Below are 25,175 nucleotides of genomic sequence, written 5' to 3' on the forward strand. Positions count from 1 at the left end.
TCAACCGACCAGTCATGTCTATTAAATCTGGCATAAGGGGCAAACGATAATCCTTTTGCTAACAACGAAAGTTTCGCTTTATCCAAAGGGTGTGTAGACAAACTGAATACAACATTTACATCTTCCTTCTCCTGCTTCTTCTTCCCATCGCCCCCTCTCCTCGGGTGCGGCCTGTGCCTTTTTGCAGACTTGTATCTTCCCCCACTAAATTGCTCACAGTTTGTTCTAAAAAATGATTAGATGATACCTCAACGTTGTCTGTATCAGAAGAAGAGGGAGGTGCACTGGAGTCTATTGTGTCAAATTGTTTAGACTGTGTGTGGACTCTAAGGCGTCTACGTCTGCCAGTGTTCCTGTTACCATCATTATTTTCGCCCATCAGCCAACGGTACACCGTGTGCATTTTATAATCATTTGAAACCGTATCAAGTTTCTTTATTTTAAACGCCACTAAATCCCTCTGATAGGTATTAATTTGTTCAGATAGTCTGTCTAGCCAATTTTGGCTTTTATCCTGGCTAAGACTAGATAGACAAGTGCCATTAAATTGTTCAATTTCATTCTTAATATTTCTCAGCTCAGCTCCCACCTCTTCGATCACAAGTAACAATAAATCTAATGAGCATTTGTTAAATACCCCACACCATCGGCCGCAGAATATTGGATTATTGCGACCGATGGTGGGGATATTACAGATCCTGAATCCACGGGGTATTTCTTTGCATCTAAAATATTCGGACAAAAATTGCCTGTGCAAATTAAGGTCAATTTGGAATAAGTCAATAGATGTTTCCGCTGGTAGTGCTTGATAATCAACTTCACTAAATAGAATAGCTTCAGCGTCATCATCAGTTAAAGTCAATGTATTTTTCTCAGCTTGAAAAAGTGATGCATCATCAGAAAACAAAATTAGTCTGAAATTTTTTTAGTTGTGGATGTTGTTCACCATCTGTCGGAACTCACCTCCCCACGGCTATTCACATCGGAGCAAGTAGAACAGCTGATGGTGAGTCCAGCATACACAGTCCTCCGTTTGCTTGCAGAAGCAGCGGTCCTACTGCACTGTCAGTGTCAACCCTGTTGCAGCTCAGGCTCAGCTACTAGGATCTATCATACCTGCGAACAGTGTGGTGATTCACTGCCTGCAATACCATCTGGTCAGTTCATGTTTTCTCTCTCTGGATTCAGATCCACTTCAGCTCCTTAGCTTGGTGAGCCATCCCACTCCTATATCCATTCAGGAACACTTCACTATGCTATGCGAATTGCTTACTACATCCTGCCGATAATCTATCACACCATATGGTGAATTCCATTATGGAAACCTAGTTGCTATCTACAAGTGTGTAGCTTTTTGTGTATTTGCTTTATTGTAGCTGATGACACATCTTCACTATTATTAAGAACTTTTGCAGACTGGAATATTTATTATGTATGATGAGCACTTCTATTTTATATGTATTTTATACTAATTTTTTGTGCAGTAGGGATTTAATTCCATTATTTTACCTTCTTATTGTGCTATTTACAAGCGATCTACTCTAGGAATCTAAAAGTACTTATTAGTTTTACTAAATAATTATGATTTGTCATATCCATTATTTGGTGTATCTGTGTTTGCAGCACCACCCCCAGTGGCGGGCTGGGCCGGGGGGCAGGGTGCCATGTGCCCCCCGGGCCGCTCTATTAGTAAGCATTGTGGGCCGCCCACCTCCTCCTTGCATAGGGCCATGGAGGTGGACCAGTCATCAGTGTGCAGCTCGGCTGCTTCCGCCGCGGCTGTGTTCCAATTTTGACTGTCGGAGGCAGCCGCGGTCACGTGCTATTGTGGTGTGTACTACAGGGCTACGGAAGCCCTGTAGGTACATAATGCACAACAAGGCTGCCTAAGGCAGGCACCAACCCCGGCCGTCCCATCGGCGTCGCGCATAGGCGGGCGCCGGCTGTACACAACGAGCGGCGGCAGGGGGAGGAAGGTTGGGCCGCCCGGTTATGGGGCCGCAGGGCAGCTATGGGGGTCGCAGGGCATCAGCAGCGCCGGTTAATTTGTCAGTGTATGAGTGACACGGCCACCCTGCTGCTATTGGCCGTGTCACCCAGTACCCCTCCCCCCGACCCAACAGATTTATTTTGTGCAAAATAAAGATGTGTTTTATTTAAAAAATGGGAGCCTTATTTTTAGTAAGAGGCTCCCATTACTAGTGATTTAAAAATAAATAAATAAGCGGCCCTTCAGCTTTGGGACTAAACATCCCAACATGCCCTGCAACAGTTTGAATACAAGACTCCTGACAAGGCATGCTGGGATGTGTAGTTTACCAGCAGCTATAGGGCAGCTTATTATAGCCCACCCCTGGTAGGACATGGGACTGCCAAATAGGCAGGGCCATGGAAAGTCCACCCTTGGCTGCACCCTGAGAATGAGGGGAAGTGGAGAGAAAAATAAGCAGGGGAAGAGGAGCTGAAGGAAAGAAGGAGAAGAACCCAGTTAAAAGAAAAGAAAGTGGAGAGAGAAAAGCAGAAGAAATAAAGGTAAGTGTATGTTTAGTATGGATTTTATGCTCTTATTTTTCTTTTGGAAAAAAAATATGGTGGGAGGGAGTTCCTGTATGTAATATTTCTCACTCTACACTGACCGTTGGGGAATATGTACATGGTGCTGCTAAGTGACAAATGTGCTTTAACCAGCGCTATTTTACACTTATACTTATGTATGTTAGTAGCGCTATTATACATAAGTGTACGTGTAAAATAGCGCTGCTAACATACATAAGTGAACGTGTAAAATAGCGCTGCAAACATACATAAGTGTATGTGTAAAATAGCGCTGCTAACATACATAAGTGTATGTATAAAATAGCGCTGCTAACATACATAAGTGTATGTGTAAAATAGCGCTGCTAACATACATAAGTGTATGTATAAAATAGCGCTGCTAACATACATAAGTGTATGTATAAAATAGCGCTGCTAACATACATAAGTGAACGTGTAAAATAGCGCTGCAAACATACATAAGTGTATGTGTAAAATACCGCTGCTAACATACATAAGTGTATGTGTAAAATAGCGCTGCTAACATACATAAGTGTACATGTAAAACAACGCTGCTAACATACATAAGTGTATGTGTAAATAGCGCTGCTAACATACATAAGTGTATGTATAAAATAGCGCTGCTAACATACATAAGTGTATGTTTAAAATAGCGCTGCTAACATACATAAGTGAACGTGTAAAATAAAGCATTATTATACCAAACACCTTCATTTAAGAATGCGCCGTTACTTATGGGCCAGTGCCTTGGGAAGTTAGGCTTAGGCACTAGGAGGGGAGTGTTAGGGTTAGGCACTAGTGAGGGGGGGTTGTTTAAGCACTAGGGGGAGGTTAGGTTTAGGGTGTAGGGATGGAGGGGTAGGGTTAGGGGTTAGGTAGACTTACTTGCCTCTAGGCATCGGGATATTACCCTAGTTGGGTTGCGGCACCTGGTACTCAACCTGTTCTATTCCTATTGAGAAAAACCTGTGGAATGGGTATGAAATCCCGATCGTTGATAGGTAAGTATCCACTAACCTAACCTAACCCCCCTAACCCTCCTTAGGGGTGCCTAACCCTAACTTCCCCCCCAAGTGCCTAACCCTAATTCCCCCTCTAAGTGCCTAACCCTAACCACCCCCTTCCCCGCTACCTAAACCTAAGTCCCCCGGGGGGGTGCCTAACCCTAAGTCCCCCCCCGGGGGTGCCTAACCCTAACCCTCCCGGGGGGGTGCCTAACCCTAAGTCCCCCCGGGAGCCCTAAACCTAACCCTCCCCCCCCCCGCGGCTGTCCGCTCGCGGCGCCCGGCATCACTACGATCATGATGCCGGGCGCCGGTCACCCGGCGTCGGGGAAATGCTGGCGTCTACATCTAGGGAAGCCGGCTGCCGATATATAGGCAGTCGGCTTCCCGATTGCTTCCCAAACCTGTACCTGTTATTAAAATGAATTATACATCTAAAGTTTCTATGTGTGAAATTTGGGTGGTGGAGCCTCTGATCAGTTTGAGAGGTACCTTTATGGGTCATATCACACAGTTGCTTCATCATAAATGCTTATTGTAGTACGATGCTGCCATTTTAATTTTTTATGTACAACCAGATTGTATTTAAAGCAATGGACAGTGACTGTGCACTTATTTATCTATTAAGTGGTTTGATCACAAGGAAATATAACTTCTAATTTTTCCCCTCTCTGCATAGAAAAATAAAAATAATAATTAATGGAGAGTACAGACATTTGTATCACTGTGTTTATTCATGGTCATACTCTTATTATCCACAGGATTTCTCCAACATGTGATCATTTATCTTATAAAACAGTTGTGTAGTAAGGATTAGATGAGCAGATTAAAGGTGATTTAATCTCAGTAGGGAGAGATGAGCATCAAGGACAAGGGAATATATACGAAGATTATATTGTTTTGTTTACAGGAAAGAAGAGATTCATCTAGCTGAAGACGAAGCAGGTTTTATAGTCAGGAAAACATTTGCTACAAAATTATATATAGTATATATAGTACAATTACTGAGATCCTCACAAAAGTTCACAAAAGTTTGTTCATGTACTTCTGTGTGACATTTTGTGCACAGGCTGCATGTACATTTACTCAATTAGAAAAATATACAGTAATATGTGTTATAAACATTTGTTCATGTTTGCTTAAGAAGTGTGGAACTAAAGGACTTCTTTTATCATACAGTAGCAAATGGTAAAACTTTGCTGCAAAACTCTCGTCTAATTGGTCATGTAGGCTGAAAATGGTGATGTGACATACTAAGTGTGTGTGTGTGTGTGCATATTATATATACATCCATGCTTCACCATCTCATTAATGATATAAGGACTTCTGCAAACCGTGGTGAATCAATAAATTCTCTTCCACCATAAACAAAATCCTAATAGCATAGTCACTGTGTATGCTGTTACAGCACTGCCAAGCACACCTTACTCCAAACCTGGGAATCCTGTGATCTTCTTGCTCCTGTAGAACTGTAAAGCCGGGTACACACTATATGATATATTGTCCGATCTTCATATAGTGTGTAGTGTACCCCCAAATCCACCCAATTGATTGTTTGATGATTTGGTCACTTATGACGGGGCGATGTGGTGTTGTTACATTAAGCTTTGTGGTACAGCGGATCGTACAGTGGAGCTCATTCAGACCCGCTCGCTAGATGCGTTCGCTCGCTCCCAGCATATGCAAATTTGGCTAAGTGACGGTACGGCAGGCGATCGCACGGCAAGGCATAAGCACACCCACGTGGCGTGCAATCGCTTTGTGTATGTAGATGCCCAACAGCCTGTCTTGAGATGCCCACTAGCGCACGTCATCTCCAGGAAGTGTATGCAAGCATCGGTACATCGGGCACCATCGGCAGCGAACGCAGCGCTTGAGGTTGACTATACCCTGCCGCAAGCACTGCGAACACTTCAGTGTGAAATACAACCAGGTGTCGTGTACTATGACGCTTCCTGTCAATTATGCACGCCTCTGAAATGGCGTTGAGACGCTCAGGAAATCCTGCGTTCGCACCTCCATTCCCCAGTTTAGAGTGGCCTGCTCCTGTCACCACCCACAAACGGCTGCTCCTGTCACTCACTGTGCTGGGCAGTCTATGCGCAATGAGTGACTGCTTCCCAATCTCTCGCAATGGTTCGCGCATGCGCATTGCAATGCATGCGCAGAAAGCGACTATCGGCCAGCTACAAGCGTTCGCATCATAGCGAGCGGGTCTGAATCAGTTCCAGTGTGTACGTTGATGCAATATAGCGTTACGAGTTACTCGGTCGCCACATTGCTGAGGTGGGTACCCAGCTTTAGTGTCCACAAACTTTACCAGCCAGAGGGTGGAAGGGAATAATGCGGCTTGTAATTCCATTTTAGATTGCCTTCATCTGCTCTAATCCATGGCTTTTATGGGTGCTAACCACCGAAAATAGTAAAGGGAAAGAAAATGAAAATGTTTTCTGCTCTACTTGTGCCTATGTCACTACTATTGCACTTTACATACAGACATGAAGGCGAAGTAGAAACGGGATATGTAGAAGAAGAACAGAGAAGTAAGAATAACTACATGGGTAAAGTAACAAAAGAAAATAAGAGTTGAGCCAGTATCCCATAGGCATGTAATAATGCAATGTATAGCCTATGCTTCATCCTGTACTTGGAACAATGAAGAAAGTGTTGTGGGTTAGTCTGTATGCAACTAATAATTACAGAATCCATATCTCCCAACACTGTTCAGAGTTTACCAAACATTTAGTGCAAGCAAACTGGGTTGTGCTCACACCACATTAATTAGTGGGACCAGAGCTTCTGAAGTGCTATGCCACCCCTATCCCAACACCCCTCCCCTACAAATACTAATACATTACAGAATATAGCAAAGGCAGCAGCTCCTTATTTTGATGTCACCCCTATCCTAACACCCCTCCCCTACAAATACTAATACATTACAGAATATAGCAAAGGCAGCAGCTCCTTATTTTGATGCCACCCCTATCCTAACACCCCTCCCCTACAAATACTAATACATTACAGAATATAGCAAAGGCAGCAGCTCCTTATTTTGATGCCACCCCTATCCTAACACCCCTCCCCTACAAATACTAATACATTACAGAATATAGCAAAGGCAGCAGCTCCTTATTTTGATGTCCCCACTCACCAAGGGTTCAAACCTGACAACTTGTCCCCTCAAATCACTTACTGTACATCAGCACAGTTGAGAGGTATGAAAATCTATTATAAACACATATTAATGGTTTATTCTCAAATTCTATCTTGTGTCACTTTTTACACTGTTTGTTATTGTACATTTTAAAACTTTAATATTAACAATATTATCCCATAAAACTGTTGTGTCTTTTGGATTGTTTCAAGGATGTACTACATGCAAAACTTACTGGGGTATTACTATAGTCACATAGTAAAAGTTTAATAAAGTAAGAAAATATAAATATAAGAAGCTTTATTTATGTCATGTGTGTCTAGAGAGAGGGGAAGAGGGAGTGTGCTGACTCCAGGACATAAGAACAAACCATCATACAGGACAGGACAATCTGGGATAATATATTTTGTTACTAACCCACAATCTCACAATAGCAAAGCTAAGTGATGTAGCAGACAGACTGCCTATCTGACCTGAACAATTTGGTAAAAAAAATGTTGGCAAAAATGGTATGTTTATCTGAATTTGGAGGACAAAGATAAAATAATAGTTATAATTTTATTAATTGACTAAAAAGTAAAATGTGTGGTTCAGAACATAATCTGTCCCCCAGGATGACCGTAGTTTATAGCACAGTAATGGGGACATGACCAGTATGGATGTTGAAGTTTGTGCCAATAAAGAAGACAGCAGCACAACCAAGACCTCAGAAGCAGAGTTGGGAAAGTTTTGTTTTGTACAGAGTCCTACACACACTACGTCTCCCTGCATTGGCCAGGCAGGAAAAAGATAGGGTTCAGCACTGACGGAAACGGGGTCTCTAGATGATGCCGTATTGGGCCAATTCGTGCAGCTCCAAGTGATTGAAGGCTTCCCAGGGGCAGATGACTGTGATGTCTGTAAAGAAAGCAAAGTTATCAATTCTTTCATCTGTCTGTGGCCCAGCTTCTTATACAAATCCATATCTGGTACCTGGATAGCTTGCTCAGAGCCCATGGGATCATCAGTGCATGTAATGTATTTGGCAAAGCTCAAATTGGACAGTATAACAAGACAAATATTATCTATAAAAGAACACTCGGGCTGATTCAGAGGTGAGCGCTATTGCAGAAGCTATTCGCACATGAAGGAGAAAAGTAAGTAGTAACCAGGGTGCACTCTGGCCAAATTCATTAATAAATGTCAAACACTTTATTGGTATACATTAAAAATTATTAATGTCAAATATTATTTTAAAGTGTGGTTAAGTATAAAACAAAGAATTGTGAAAAATAATGAAAATAAGTGTAATAAAATTTGTTCTACACAAACTATGGTCGCTGTCTTTTTGTTGTTTTTATAATTAATATGAATTCTAATGGCATAATAGCCTGATTCTACTGATGTGCTTATTCACTGCCTTCAATTACCAATTGTCAGTGTTTGACAAAGACTTTTCGCACCCAAGGGCCATATTCAATTAGGCTGCGAAAATCCGTTATCGGCAATAATTTATCGCCAATGATGTCATTTTCGCTGTTTTCACTTTCCCCCATATTCATTTTCAAAGACTCTTCGCAGGTGCGAAAAGTCTTTGACAAAAACCGGGGATAACGTTTCACCATACAATAGGTGGCGATAAAAAGTGCAGAATTGGGGTTTTTGGTGTGCAGAGTTTAAAAAAGTACCCTGCACCCATTGGAATGTCCCCTAAAAGTAATCTGTGTAAAAAATATTTTAAAAAGTACCATAGGACACCCCAAAAAAAGTGGTTTCGTTTTGGGGGCGAAAAAAAAAAAGTTGTGGGACGAACTTATAAACTAGCAAAATAGATTCAGGTGGGGTCCCCAAGTATGTGGCAGGTGTTTTTTTGGTTGTGGTTAGTTGCGGCAGGTGGATTTTTACATAATTTTTAAAGTTCACTTTAGGGACTTAAAAATATGCTTGCACCCATTTTCATGTACCCCAAATTTGATGGGACTAGTTATTTAAAAAAAAAAATGAAGCTAAATGCTATTCTTCACCACTTTTTAAAAGGCGCATTAAAGCACCTGTAGAGACCGTTTAAAAGGCCTAAATACCTTTAGCAGGGCTTTTCAAGGGTACCCATAGTGATCCCCCATGTTAGTGCATCTTTTGGGGGGGTGACAGGCTGATTTCCCCAAAAGTGACAGGACTTTTCGCTACTTACCTTTTCCCTGGGTCCCGTTTTCGCTGATTCCAAATTATATAGGGGATACGCAGGCACACGCCCGATACTTTATCCCCAACAAAAGCTCAGATGACGGCAAAAAGTCCGGCAATGGACTTTTCGCCTCTAATTGAATATGGCCCAAAGTTTCAATTGCCCACCAGGACACTGTTATAGTGATGTGTCAGTTATTAGACACTTTTGTAGCAGAATATTATATTGTAACAATTATCATAACCCATTCTACTGGTCCAGGAGGGTGGAGTGGAATGTTGGCAAAAAAGGTTAATGTGTAGATAGTTTCAAAGTAAGAAAATGCTTAGTGGTCTTCTAACCCAGTCTCTTGCATAATAGTCAAATATTTTATTTATAAAGCAACTTTATTTTCATAAAGCAACCAATATTACTGTGTATATGTTACATAAATCATTAGCCACATTTGCTATTGTGTCTCCTATTTCTAGATTATACCGCTTTTATACCTAAATTCCACGTGTGACCCAGAGGTTGGAACAGGGGGCCTGATTCAGAGCCGGACGCTCTGACCAGAGCGCTCGCTCTGAATCAGGGCCCTCCTACCTAAACTTGGAGCAGCCTCTTGGACGCTCGCATAGCTGTGGGTTTCCACCCACAGCTTATACGAGCGTCCATGATGATGGTCGCGATGGTCAAGACAGGGCCATTACTCCCGGGGGGCACTACTAATGGGGGCATTACTATTAGGGGCACTACAATAGAGGGCATAACTACTGGGGACATGACTACAGGTGGCACTACTAATGGGGATATTGAATAGGTACTGCATAAGGGGCACCACTCCTGGGGGCACTACTACTCTGGGCTCTGCATATGGGACACTACTACTGTGAGCACTGACATTACTTTCAGGTACTGCATAAGGGTCACCACTACTGTGGCCTCTGCATAAGGTCCCCATTGTGCATGCCCCCAGGTTGTCCACATTTAATAGGGGCCCCCACATGTTTGTTGCCCAGGGGCCCCCCACAGATCTTAATCCGGCCCTGATCCTGGCTGCTGTTTGGGAGTCACACTGTGCCATACTCACACTGCCGCACTAGTCCTCCTAGATGCTTATATAATACAATGATGTGTAGCAGTGATTATTCTTAAAATATATTCATATGGCACTTTGGCCAGTTTGTGAGTAAGCAATTCAGTAACAAGTCACATTATAATCCATACATTGAAACAGACAGCGGCCATTGGAGAACCCCAAAAGTAAGTATAGCATCTGTTCCGGCTGCTATCTGGGAGCTGCACTTCTAGGGGCCCTCCAACCCACCCCCCTGCAGCGGGTAGTTTGGTAATAGAATAAGCGGTGCGCTGCGTGCCCCGCACAGTCAGTGTAACTACTGACTAGTGTGGCAGCTGCGGGGCCGGCCCCCTTCTAATGGAAGAGCAAAGCATAGGAGGGCGTGGCTTTAGACTGTGCTGTGCTGCAGCTGCCAGGTCTGTCTATCCTTCTCCTATCTGCAGTTGATCTCCTATGTGCACTGCAGTTGCTGAATTAAGTTCCCTGTCCCTCCCCGAGTCCACGCCCCCTCATACTCTGCCTGGTCTGTCCGAGTCCCCGCCCCTTCCTGCCTGGACTATCTATCCTTCTCCTGGGGAATCACCCTGCAGAGTACAGACAGCTTTTGGTGTGTGAGGGTACAGCCGCCTACAATGCTGCAAACACAGGTAAGGATGGCTCTGTATCCATGTTAGGTGGGGGTGTATACTTATATTATATGGGAGGAGGTGTAATGTATCAGGGGGGTGTAAACATATTTTCTGGGGTGTGTGGTGGGTTGGGAGGGTAATGTATCAGGTTGGTGAGGTGTGTTTAGGGGTATAGTATTGTATCTGGGGGGTATATTAATGTATCTGGGGTGTATAGTGATGTATCTGGGGTGTATAGTGATGTATCTGCGGGCAGGGCCGAAACTAGGATTTTTGTCACCAGGGGCAAGACAGTAATTTGGCGCCCCCCCATGTAATTCCCCCTGCAGTAGTGCCCATATTGTAATGCCCCCATAGTAATGCCCATATGTTAATACCCCCATAGTAATGCCCCTGTAGTGCCCACCATACAGTAATGCCCCTGTAGTGCCCATGCTCCCATATTAATGCCCCTGTAGTGCCCATACTTTCATAGTAATGCCCCTGTAGTGCCCATGCTCTCATAGTAATGCCCCTGTATTGCCCATGCCCCCATAGTAATATCCCTGTAGTCCCCTTACAGTAATGCCCCTGTAGTGCTCATGCCCCCACAGTAATGCCCCCATAGTAATGCCCCTGTGGTAATGCCCCTGCCCCCATAATAATGCCCCTGTAGTGCAGCTTATTAAAAAAAAATACTTACCTTGAACCCCGCTCCTGCATCCAGCGTCGCGTCCGGTCCGCCGGCTGCTCCTTGGAACTATGGGGGAGATGTCATGACGTCTCCCCCATAGTGCCCGTGGGGAGAGCCGGAAGCTGGAGTTCGGGAGAAAACTCCAGCCTCCGGCTACACCGCGTCGCTGCAGAGAAGGAGCCGGGTGCCCGCTGGTAATAAATATTACCAGCGGACGTCCGGCTTGGAGCCTCTCTGCAGCGCCGGGCTGGAGGTCACTGGCACCAGGTACAGCGGCACACCCAGTGCACGTGCACCTCCAGCCCCCCCCTAGTTGCGGCCCTGCTGCGGGGTACAGTAATGAATCTTGGGTGGTATAGCAATGTATCTGGGTGTATAGTAATGTATCTGGGGGGTAGAGTAATGTATCTGGAGGGGTATGGTAATGTATCTGGGGGGATATAGTAATGTATCTGGGGGAGGTATAGTAATGTATCTGGGAGTGTAGAGTGATGTATCTGTGGGAGGTATAGTAATGTATCCGGGGGAGGTATAGTAATGTATCTGTGGGTGTATAGTGATGTATCTGTGGGAGATATAGTAATGTATCTGTGGGTGTATAGTGATGTATCTGGGGGAGGTTTAGTAATGTATCTGGGGGAGGTTTAGTAATGTATCTGGGGGGGTATAGTGATGTATCTGGGAGGGTATAGTAATGTATCTGGGGGAGGTATAGTGATGTATCTGGGGGAGGTATAGTGATGTATCTGGGGGTGAATAGTGATGTATCTGGGGGAGGTATAGTAATGTATATAGGGGAGGTATAGTAATGTATCCGGGGGAGGTATAGTAATGTATCTGGGGGTGTATAGTGATGTATCTGGGGGAGGTTTAGTAATGTATCTGGGGGAGGTATAGTAATGTATCTGGGGGGGGTATAGTGATGTATCTGGGGGTGTATAGTGATGTATCTGGGGGAGGTATAGTGATGTATCTGGGGGAGGTATAGTGATGTATCTGGGGGTGTATAGTGATGTATCTGGGGGAGGTATAGTAATGTATATAGGGGAGGTATAGTAATGTATCTGGGGGTGTATAGTAATGTATCTGGGGCAGGGGCGTATCTATAATGGGTGCAAGGAGTGCGGGGAACACGGGCCCCTGGGTCCAGGGGGTCCCGAACCGCACACCCTGCACCCATATTATTTACCTCTCCGGAGTCCCATGTCGGCGCGGGCATCCAGTGCTGTAAAACGACTGGAAAATGGCCGCAGCGGCCATTTTCCTGTCATTTGCACATGCACAGTACAGGGAAAATGGCCGCCGCGCCCATTTTCCCGGTGACCTGTGCATACACTATAGACTCTGGGCACACTCTAGTGCCCAGAGTCTATAACTCCGGCCCTGGCCGCGCACAGCTCAGTGCGCTGCCGGGCGGAGAGGAGGGGGCCCGTGTTAGAGACTGCACACGGGCCCCCTCCTCTCTAGAAACACCTCTGATCTGGGGGTGTATAGTGATGTATCTGGGGGAGGTATAGTGATGTATCTGGGGGTGTATAGTGATGTATCTGGGGGAGGTATAGTGATGTATCTGGGGTGTATAGTGATGTATCTGGGTGGGTACAGTAATGTATCTGGGTGGGTACAGTAATGTATCTTGGGTGGTATAGTAATGTATCTTGGGTGGTATAGTAATGTATCTGGGGGGTACAGTAATGTATCTGGGGGGTACAGTAATGTATCTGGAGGGGTATAGTAATGTATCTGGTGGAGGTATAGTAATGTATCTGGGGGAGGTATAGTGATGTATCTGGGGGAGGTATAGTGATGTATCTGGGGGTGTATAGTGATGTATCTGGGGGAGGTATAGTGATGTATCTGGGGGAGGTATAGTGATGTATCTAGGGGAGGTATAGTGATGTATCTAGGGGAGGTATAGTGATGTATCTAGGGGAGGTATAGTGATGTATCTGGGGGTGTATAGTGATGTATCTGGGGGTGTATAGTGATGTATCTGGGATAGGTATAGTGATGTATCTGGGGGGTATAGGGATGTATCTGGGGAAGGTATAGTAATGTATCTGTGGGTGTATAGTGATGTATCTGTGGGTGTATAGTGATGTATCTGTGGGAGGTATAGTAATGTATCTGTGGGTGTATAGTGATGTATCTAGGGGAGGTATAGTAATGTATCCGGGGGAGGTATAGTAATGTATCTGGGGGAGGTATAGTAATGTATCTGTGGGTGTATAGTGATGTATCTGTGGGAGATATAGTAATGTATCTGTGGGAGATATAGTAATGTATCTGTGGGTGATATAGTAATGTATCTGTGGGTGGTTTAGTAATGTATCTGGGGGAGGTATAGTAATGTATCTGGGGGGGTATAGTGATGTATCTGGGAGGGTATAGTAATGTATCTGGGGGAGGTATAGTGATGTATCTGGGGGAGGTATAGTGATGTATCTGGGGGAGGTATAGTGATGTATCTGGGGAAGGTATTGTAATGTATCTGGGGGGTACAGTAATGTATCTGGAGGGGTATAGTAATGTATCTGAGGGGTACAGTAATGTATCTGGAGGGGTATAGTAATGTATCTGGGGGAGGTATAGTAATGTATCTGGGGGAGGTATAGTAATGTATCTGGGGGAGGTATAGTGATGTATCTGGGGGTGTATAGTGATGTATCTGGGGAAGGTATAGTAATGTATCTGTGGGTGTATAGTAATGTATCTGGGGGAGGTATAGTGATGTATCTGGGGGAGGTATAGTGATGTATCTAGGGGAGGTATAGTGATGTATCTAGGGGAGGTATAGTGATGTATCTAGGGGAGGTATAGTGATGTATCTGGGGGTGTATAGTGATGTATCTGGGGGTGTATAGTGATGTATCTGGGATAGGTATAGTGATGTATCTGGGGGGTATAGGGATGTATCTGGGTGTATAGTAATGTATCTGGGAGGGTATAGTAATGTATGTGGGGGAGGTATAGTAATGGCCGACAACAGCAGAGTTCCCGGCAGCGGAAGCCCGACAGCGCTGGAAATCCGATCGTGGATAGGTAAGTACTAACTAACCTAACCTCTACTGGGTGTAGAGTAATGTATCTGGGGGAGGTATAGTGATGTATCTGGGGAAGGTATAGTAATGTATCTGTGGGTGTATAGTGATGTATCTGTGGGTGTATAGTGATGTATCTGTGGGAGGTATAGTAATGTATCTGTGGGTGTATAGTGATGTATCTAGGGGAGGTATAGTAATGTATCCGGGGGAGGTATAGTAATGTATCTGGGGGAGGTATAGTAATGTATCTGTGGGTGTATAGTGATGTATCTGTGGGAGATACATTACTATATCTCCCACAGATACATTACTATATCTCCCACAGATACATTACTATATCTGTGGGTGATATAGTAATGTATCTGTGGGTGGTTTAGTAATGTATCTGGGGGAGGTATAGTAATGTATCTGGGGGGATATAGTGATGTATCTGGGAGGGTATAGTAATGTATCTGGGGGAGGTATAGTGATGTATCTGGGGGAGGTATAGTGATGTATCTGGGGGAGGTATAGTGATGTATCTGGGGAAGGTATTGTAATGTATCTGGGGGGTACAGTAATGTATCTGGAGGGGTATAGTAATGTATCTGGGGGGTACAGGAATGTATCTGGAGGGGTATAGTAATGTATCTGGGGGAGGTATAGTAATGTATCAGGGGGAGGTATAGTAATGTATCTGGGGGAGGTATAGTGATGTATCTGGGGGTGTATAGTGATGTATCTGGGGAAGGTATAGTAATGTATCTGTGGGTGTATAGTAATGTATCTGTGGGTGTATAGTGATGTATCTGGGGGAGGTTTAGTAATGTATCTGGGGGAGGTATAGTAATGTATCTGGGGGGGTATAGTGATGTATCTGGGAGGGTATAGTAATTTATCTGGGGGAGGTATAGTGATGTATCTGGGGGAGGTATAGTGATGTATCTGGGGAAGGTATAGTAATGTATCTGGGGGTATAGTGATGTATCTAGGAGGGTAGAGTAATGTATCTGGGGGAGGTATAGTGATGTATCTGGGGGGGTATAGTAATGTATCTGGGGTGTCACTACCCGCACCGCAAATGTAAGGGCTGAGCTGCGCAGCATGAATCAAATCACTGCGCAATCCTATAATTATAACTGGACAAAATCTCACTATGACGGGGCTTATTGCTGCAATAATACCATATCATGGGTGGGTAGGGGCCCCAGTGAATTGCTTTGCTCAGGGCCCACACTGCTGTTAAGACAACCCTGCCAGAAGAAGCTGCCTCTTTTGTTGCCACCACTGCTGCATCTTATTCTAATGCCGCAGTAGAAAGGAATTTTTTGGAGATGCACAAAGGCTGTGGCGCGAATCTGCTGATGTGCGTAAAAGACGCACTATCAAAACAACATTGGCCACACCACTGAACAATGCAATGAACTATGGCGGATGCAAAATATCCTAAATAAAAAGGCTGCTGGTGTCAGTGCAACTGCATCTTTAGACACAGTCGCTGACCCCAACATGTGTGCGAGACACCAGCAACTGGTAAACCCCCACCCAGTTACCACCCAAAAATGCCCATCAAAATTTCATGGATCTGCATGCAATTTCTATCAGCGTCCCTGTACAGTAACCATTGGGATGCATGCACAGTGTAGCTCGGATGCATGTGCAAAGGGAAACCATGGGCCACTTGCGCCCAATGGCTTCCCTGCGTCCACCTCTGAATCACTCCATCAATGTTTGAACAGTCCACAGAATATTTATTCCGTTATCACTTTATGCACAATATATTGATCTACACTTCTGGCTGGTATGCACCATTATTAGTGATACAGTTTTTAGCAAATTTAGACAGTAGCATTCATTCTTGGCTGTGCTTCTCTTGTTGACTGTACTTGTAGAAGTGTTGTGTCTGCTGTCTCACCAATGCCAGCTCTACTATGCACAAAACCTTGTAGTGCTATCCCACCAATGCCAGCTCTACTATGCACAAAACCTTGTAGTGCTATCCCACCAATGCCAGCTCTACTATGCACAAAACCTTGTAGTGCTATCCCACCAATGCCAGCTCTACTATGCACAAAACCTTGTAGTGCTATCCCACCAATGCCAGCTCTACTATGCACAAAACCTTGTAGTGCTATCCCACCAATGCCAGCTCTACTATGCACAAAACCTTGTAGTGCTATCCCACCAATGCCAGCTCTACTATGCACAAAACCTTGTAGTGCTATCTCACCAATGCCAGCTCTACTATGCACAAAACCTTGTAGTGCTATCCCACCAATGCCAGCTATACTATGCACAAAACCTTGTAGTGCTATCCCACCAATGCCAGCTCTACTATGCACAAAACCTTGTAGTGCTATCCCACCAATGCCAGCTCTACTATGCACAAAACCTTTTAGTGCTATCCCACCAATGCCAGCTCTACTATGCACAAAACCTTGTAGTGCTATCCCACCAATGCCAGCTCTACTATGCACAAAACCTTGTAGTGCTATCCCACCAATGGCAGCTCTACTATGCACAAAACCTTGTAGTGCTATCCCACCAATGCCAGCTCTACTATGCACAAAACCTTGTAGTGCTATCCCACCAATGCCAGCTCTACTATGCACAAAACCTTGTAGTGCTATCCCACCAATGCCAGCTCTACTATGCACAAAACCTTGTAGTGCTATCCCACCAATGCCAGCTATACTATGCACAAAACCTTGTAGTGCTATCCCACCAATGCCAGCTCTACTATGCACAAAACCTTGTAGTGCTATCCCACCAATGCCAGCTCTACTATGCACAAAACCTTGTAGTGCTATCCCACCAATGCCAGCTATACTATGCACAAAACCTTGTAGTGCTATCCCACCAATGCCAGCTATACTATGCACAAAACCTTGTAGTGCTATCCCACCAATGCCAGCTATACTATGCACAAAACCTTGTAGTGCTATCCCACCAATGCCAGCTATACTATGCACAAAACCTTGTAGTGCTATCCCACCAATGCCAGCTATACTATGCACAAAACCTTGTAGTGCTATCCCACCAATGCCAGCTATACTATGCACAAAACCTTGTAGGATCTATAGTCACAATAGTTGTTTTGACAGCGGAATTGTTTTGGCTTTTACTTTATCTGCTCCTGCTGCTGGTACTGGATCTGATGTACAAATGAATCTCACATCATTAGCACACTTGTATTTTTGACTGTTTTTCATTTGTTAATTCTTTTCTATGCACACTTCAGTTCTAATGTAGTTAAAGATTGATATATGTGGCTGAGACCAGAACAATTGTTATATTGTTAATTTGGTCATTACAATGTGTTATTGTGAGAATTATTTTTTTGGCTCAGTCTGGTGAGTATATTGAAAGAATCTTCTCTTGCCACATTCAAAACTGCTCTGAACATCAGTGAGCTATTGGAATATGGTCCCTGCATGATTTTCACAGTGGTTTGTTTGTATTTCATTGGAATGGTCTGAATAGGCTTGTTCTAAGGGGATCTCACCCTTAAGATATTCAAATGTTACACAATACATAAAAATAATAAAAAGTTTGCCCGTCCTAAATTGAAAATACACCAGAAAAATATATGTGATTAAACATTTATCTCCAAGAGGTAACATCATAATAGGAGAATGAAAATATGTTATCACCTGTTCCTAGACCCTCCATTCCAGGGATGTCATCTCCAAATCTGTAAAAGAAATAGGATTGTATTTTAGAGAGAAAGCTGTGTTCTGTATTGTAACATACTTTTGGGAATTTATAATTATTCACCTGTCCATCAATGCAGTGGCAGAACTAACACATTTATTGTCCAGCCATGCTGGCACTTGTTGTTCCACAGGTGCCTGCATGCTGAAACAGGCTTGCTGGAACCTGTAGTCCCACTGTAGAGAACAATATTATTCATTTTTTGCACAATTAACCCCACATACCCCAGCCAGGGATGCGGGGAATAGCGCTTGGCTTCTCACCCAGAGCTGTTAGTTCCTTGGGAGAGGGGTTCCCATTTTAATTTTGGGGACCCCACTCTTCGAGCAATTCCAGCCCTGGGCTGACCAGTTTGGGTCTGGTTTTACAGTATGGCGGGGGGCCTCACGCTAGAAAATAGGGGGGCCTTCACATAAGTTTTCCCCCCTATTCTCCTGTACCAGCCCAGGCTGAGAGGTCCGGAGCTGGTTTGGAGGGGGAACCCCACGTAGTTTTAATTTTTTTAATCTCAACCCTTTATTTACATTATGCAGTGCTTCTCCCAAACTCAGGTAGGTAAGTAGGTAGGTAGTACAGGTAGGTATAGTGTTTGGGTGGGCTTACCATGGTTTCTGTGTTGGTTTTTAAACCGACTGTTAGCAAATGTCCTGTTTCTGTGTCGTCTATGTGAAAGCATTGTTTATTTGTTAAATGTTTTAAACTATTCTAAAGTCTGATTTTTAGTCAGTTTTGCATAATTTTTAACTTTAGTAAATCTTTCATTTGCAAAGTAGATGGCAAATCGCACAAATAATGCAAAAGCGACCACTGTAACAACTCATGTGTCTATCCTATAGGTATATCGAAAGTAAGGTTGACAAAAAGATGCAGGTCTATCACGTTCAACCTTTCATACATTTTAACATAAACATCCACACAGTGCAGGAACCATTTTTTGGATGGAACCAATATTCATGAGAATGACATCTATCCACTTGGACTAGTGACAACTGTTAATGCTAACTAAATCTTGTATATTCACAAATACTTCCCAGCTCAGGACTAGCAGAGAAGCAACATGAATAGCAATGGCTCCTCTCTCCTCTCCCTTGTCCACACTCACAATGCTGATCCTTCTCTTCTCTAAAAATATGCCAGATTTCAGTTGACAAAGCCACATAAACATTATTTGGGCTTGGGCCATTCTTGCCTACTCTCCAAGAATATCCTGGGGACATATACATGCAGGAACCATTTTTTTGGACTTGACCAATATTCATGAGAATGCAGTCTAGCCATCCATCCACTTGGACCAATGATCTCAGTTAATGCTAATAAACTCTTGTATGTGCACAAATACGTCCCAGCTCAGGACTAGCAGAGAAGCATACATAAATAGCAATGGCTCCTCTCTCCTCTTCCTTGCTAGGCCACACTCACAATTACATTCCCTCCTAAACCACAGTATGGGTGCAGCCATGTTGGACTCTGTCACCTGACACTCTTCCTACACTTAGAGCGCTGCTCCCAGACCAGCTGATTGCAGCATCCACTCCCTGGGGTCACTCTATAATTTCCATTTCCTGACTGGCTTCTGTTGCCAGTACAACGTTGCTTCTTGCTAAAGTTATAGCTCTGTGCTGAGCTCCCAGGTATTCTGTATCTGAAAAGTCCCATTCCGTCATATCCAGATCCTATATATGGTAAACAAGTCTCCTATACTTTTTTTCAAACCAGTCTGGTTTTACTACTGAGACTTGTTCTTACAGCCGCCAAATATCGGTCTCATCCGATGCCTCTAACATTGGACTCATATCAATTAAGTTCTTCAATTCATCATCAGTCCCAACCGATCAAGTTCTTCAATTCATCAACATCTGTCCCAACCACTCAAATTCATCAATTCATCAACATCGGACTCATATCAATTAAGTTCTTCAATTCTTCAACATCTGTCCCAAGCTGAGCAAGTTCATCAATTCATCATCAGATTCAAATCCATCAAGTTCTTCAATTCATTAACATCGGTCTCAAACCGATCCAGCTCTCAATCCAGCATCATCGGTTCCAATCCCATTCCTTCAATATTTGATGCTCAGCCCCATTCCAACCTCCTGTTCAATAAAGACATTCTATTCTTGTTCTCGCGTTCAGGCCCATCATCCACTGCCGTATCTCTACCTCCTCACATATATACATGAGGAGGTCCTGGCTCAAGCCACATAAGTTAATTCACACCTCTCATCAAATCTCCTCTCCAGCCTCCCACGCCTGTTTCAACCCAAACCAACCCTCAGGCATGACAATGCAATTCGCTATGAATTGCGCCATCATCGTCCCAGAGCAAAGTGCCACAAATCACAGCACAGGGGAAGGGGCCACCATGGCATTTATCACAAAGCAACACCCCCACTTCTCCCACCTGGACCCCCTTCCTGGGTCCTCCAGGGGGCACCATAAAAAAAAGTAGGTATGTGTGGCTTGGTTATGGCTTTGCTTTATCATTTAAAAGTATCAAAAGTTTAGAAAATTAAATGCACCACTTATATAATCTTTCAATGTAAGGCATCAGAGCTACAGTAAATGTAGCCCACATCATGTAGGCACCAATTTATCAAAAAGTGGTGATAGAAGGGATTTCCCATTAATGTATATTGCAGCAATAGAAAATCTTCTGTAATCGCTATTTAGCAATAAAATATCACTACAGTGACGCTGACTGGGCAGAATTAATCATAGATTTACTTTTCGCTGGCCAGTTAGGGTCATACTGTGCACATGTGACTTGGGTCACACATGAACACTGTACTTGAAGTTTGATTTTCTCAAAATTTAAAAATACAAATGTACAAATATTTTTTTTATATAATTATATAAAATCAGAGACAGAGGGCGGCACTCCACGGTTTTAAAGCATTCATGCTCACAAGCAGTTGTTACATCAACGTTTCAGATGCCTTTATTATGCATCTTTCATCAGCAGTGCTTAAAGTGTTCCTAGAGAAGTGGTGGAACTCACCGCCCCCCCTCGGTGCAATGTCAATAAAGGGACAGCGCGTGCCCACGCACTGAAAATAGGGGTGTGGTCACATAATAGTATTCCCTATACAAATTACGTCACACAGTAGCATATTCTTGAATCACATTACACCACATAGTAGTGTCTCTTATTCATGTATGACACACAGCAGTGCCCCTTTTACACAATGCTCACAATAGTAGTGCCATTTATACAATGCCTACAGTAGTATTGCCCCTTATACAATGCCCACAGCAGTAGTGCCCCTTAAACATAAGGGCTGCTGTCCCACGCTGTCCCAATAAAGGGACACGCGCTGTCCCTTTATTGACATTGCACCGAGGAGGGGCGGTGAGTTCCACCACTTCTCTAGGAACACTTTAAGCACTGCTGATGAAAGATGCATAATAAAGGCATCAGAAACGTTGATGTAACAACTGCATGTGAGCATTAATCCTGTAAATCCGTGGAGTGCCGCCCTCTGTCTCTGATATATGTTTGGAATTGCTTCCTGGGAGGGCACTCAGGTACCTAAGGGGAATTGGAATATATATATATATATTTTTTTAATATAATTTTTTTTTTTTTTTAAAGATTAAATAGAAAAGGTGCTTGACATCATTAAACAATTCCTGTATCGCAACTTGCTACAGCCATTCGGTAATGGTAATAACAATGGAGAAGAGCCAACAGTACAGGAACCATCTCTGTACTTCATACATTTTGGAGTAAGTTGCTTCTCCATTCTTTGCATGGGGAATTGAGGAATTGCATTGAGGTTATAAGTTCAATTCCCAACCAAGGCCGCATATGTGTGGAGTTTGTACGTTTTCCTGTGTTTGCTAGGGTTTCCTCAAGTGCTCCAATATCCTTTCAGGCTCCAAAAACATACTGGTAGGTTAACTGGCTTCTGACAATAAAAAAATAAACCTGAGTGTGTATGTGTGTCAATGTGATAGGGAATATCGGGCCTGATTCTGCAAGGATCGTAATTGCAAAGCTGCATGCAGGCTATAGATATATGATGTATGCACGCAGGCAGCTTTGCAATTGCGATCCTTGCAGATATGGAAATGTAGCAGGAGGCATCACACCCCCTGTGCATTACTTATCTGAGCTGCGTTGTCCAACGCAGCATCGGATAAGCTGCCTGCCCATGGGGCCCCCAGCAGCCGGTCGCCGCAGCTTAGAGGAAGAGGCTAGGAAATCACAGTCCGCCGACGGAGATCCTGGCTTCTTCCCTTCCCCACAACAGCGGCAACACGCCTCCCTTTCGGGAAACGGAGGGCATTGCCGCCCCCTCCTCGCCCCTAAACAGCAGCAGACTGTCAATCACTGACAGTCTGCTACCAGTTTATGTGCAGCCTCGCAGACCCGTTCTTCACATGCGTAGAATGGGTCTGGCAGCTGCGCAGATTCCCGAACATCGGGAATCTGCGTTCAGCAGTGCACTAGCGTGAATTAGGCCCATAGACTGTAAGCGCCACTGGGGCAGTGACTGATGTGAATTACTAAATATTGTGGTGAGAGGGGTTGTCTCTCACCTGAATTGCATTTTGGTGGGATCAGCTCCCTCCAAGGGAGAGGAAAACAAGACCGGCACATTCTGCACCTGCAATAGAAGTTTAGAATTCCGGGTTTTCTGGGCTGCACAGCTCGAACTGAAAAAATAGAATTCCGGGTTTTCCAGGTCACCCAGAGCCAGCAGAAAGTGAGCAGCAGAGAAAGAGTTTAAAATTCTTACACACCTTATACTCGTTTCCCTGATGCTGTCTAGCAGCCAGGTAGTAGTGCTAATAGGGGTATTCAATATGAAACGTTAACTTCACTGTCGAAGTTAACGTTTCATATCGGAGTTTTTTCCTGCGTTAAAGTCTGGTGCGCGCTCCCGCTTATCCCCGTATTCAATATAAAACTAACGAAAACAGGAAACTCCGAAGTTGGATTTGCGTAAAGTTACGAATTTTTCCTTAAAATAATTGTAAGACCCCCCTAAAGTTGTAAAAACATGGGGGAACACTATGGGTACCCCCGTTTTAGCCTTTAATTGAAAGTCGGGGATTTAAATAGCCGCAGCAGGTGTTTTTTTCCCGACATTGAAGAAGTGATGCAGAAGAGCACTTAGGTTATTTTTTTCGTTTTTTTAAGTGGTCCCATCAAATTTGGGGTACATGAAAATGGGTACTAGCATATTTTGGTGTCCCTAAAGTAATTTTTTAAAAATTCTGCATTTGTGCACCTGCCGCTATAATTCTATTCTAGAAAACACCTGCCGCATACTTGCAGAATAGCCCTGAACCTATTTCCCTATTGTTTAACAATTTTTTCCCATTTTTTTTGCACCCCAATTTTTTTATTAATTTTTAGGGGTGTCCCTATTTTTTTTTTTACTTTTTTTGACACAGTTCTTTTTTAAATGTCATTCTCAGGAGTGCAGGCTATTTTTTTTAAGCCTGCACCCCTAAACCCCAATTCTGCACTTTTTTTCGACACCTATTCAATGGTGAAAAGTTATGACCGTTTTTTATCAAAGACTTGTCAAAACGGCGATAAGTCTTTGAAATTGAATAGGGTGTAAAAGTAAAACCTGCGATAATGACGTCATAATTGCGATATTAACGCAAAAACGATGTTATCGCACCCATATTGAATACCCCTGTAAGTGTCTATAGTGCCAGGGACCAAGGGCTATGCTGGGAGAGCATGGCCGAATGTGGCTGCAAACCACTGCTGACTACTGAGTACGAGGAGTGCTGGGACTTTTTGTGTTTATTTGTGTTATATCCCTGTGTGTGTCCAGGCCTAAGCTCATGTATGCTAAAGTGCAGTGTCTGCTGCCATTAAAAGACACTGCTTTACCGAATACCTGCCTGTCTGAATCCTCATTTCTACACCCCATGTTACAAAATGTTGTATAAAACTTTGCATAATATGTCTATGTAAATAACTGTTAAAAAAACAAGTGTCATCATATACCTAGCATCGAAACGTCATATGGCCCGAGACAACCGCTGCTTCGAGAGGTGTAGCAAACCATCTTTTTATTTCAATTTTGTGGCTTATTGGCATTGCAGATGCAGCAAACACCACTTAAAGTGTACCAGAGACTCTGGGCTGTGACTTTAACCACACAGGAATTAATTTAAATATGTACAAAGTCGCACCTGAAGTACAACGGAACTTGGTGTGAGAAAAAGCAGTGACCTCCTGCATCGCAGCACTTCATATACAGATTCACACTCATTCCACACAGATGTGTCGCACGTCAAATTGATTAGTGTAATCTAACAAAGTAGTTTTGTCACTTTTAGTTTTAGTTATGCGAATAAGATCCACATTTTAAGCTAGAAAGACGATCAGTGTGGCCGTGTCATACGGGACCTGGTTTGTCGACAGGGGCTGTTTGGCACGACTGAAGCCACAGTGCATGAAGACAGATTTGTATTTACACTGAGCAGTTTATTTGCACCACAGAATAGTGATTATAGACGTCTCCTACCCCTGAACTCCCTTTTTCGGTGGTTTACTCTTGAACTGCCTAGTTTGCCGCTGCTTGAATTTTGGTGGTCCTTTCCTAGGGGTGGCTGGTCCCCCTGTCACACGGGTGGCAGATTTAATTTCAGGCTTTGCAGGCTCCAGGTTCATGTCGAGTTTGGAACCCCCCTGGCTCCAGCTGACTGACAGGCAAAGTGGTTAAAGTCCAGGTGATGCCAGTAGAGTGGAGGAATTTGAGAACCACCTATTAAGATAGAAACAAAATACAGAGAAGATGACATTAAGTGAATATTTGTTTTCCTGAAATCCCATATTATGCAGCTCCTCAGATTTGGCAGCTTTCAGTAATATAACAAAGCAGCATATATAGCATAGTAGTGGGGAAAACTGCAATTGTAAGCAGTATAAACAGTATGTTACATGCATGAGAAGCTTTATTACTTACCCTGTACAAGATTGTACTTAGTATAAACTGACTTAGACATTGTGGGGCTCATACAGAGTTGCACACAAGTCAGGCACATTGCATGCATGGAAATAAATGCAGATCTTCGCCCATATGCAGAGTGGCACGCATCTATGCGGCCACTACACCTCTACCAACCCCTTGTGAAATAGCCGTCATCACTATCAACACACATTTCCACCAGCCCTATGCCTGATGCAAGACGTCCATCTAAAATCAGACAAATCTGTGGTTATGCG

General features: G+C 43.7%; 1 protein-coding gene across 1 annotated transcript in view; it reads right to left on the minus strand.

The window, feature by feature from the left end:
• Window positions 1-6,586: 6,586 nt before the first annotated feature.
• Window positions 6,587-25,175, minus strand: part of PDE6G (phosphodiesterase 6G) — a 59,469-nt gene continuing 40,880 nt past the window's right edge. The window contains exons 2-4 of the mRNA XM_088472944.1: window positions 24,475-24,714; window positions 17,917-17,957; window positions 6,587-7,611 (exon numbers count right to left, since the gene is read on the minus strand). Coding sequence (XP_088329070.1) covers window positions 7,535-7,611; window positions 17,917-17,957; window positions 24,475-24,620 — 264 coding nt within the window. The 5' untranslated portion in view covers window positions 24,621-24,714 and the 3' untranslated portion in view covers window positions 6,587-7,534. The remainder of the gene's footprint in view (window positions 7,612-17,916; window positions 17,958-24,474; window positions 24,715-25,175) is intronic.

The sequence above is a fragment of the Taudactylus pleione genome, unplaced genomic scaffold (assembly GCF_031769625.1).
Source record: "Taudactylus pleione unplaced genomic scaffold, aTauple2 ptg000016l, whole genome shotgun sequence".
Classification (NCBI taxonomy): domain Eukaryota; kingdom Metazoa; phylum Chordata; class Amphibia; order Anura; family Myobatrachidae; genus Taudactylus; species Taudactylus pleione.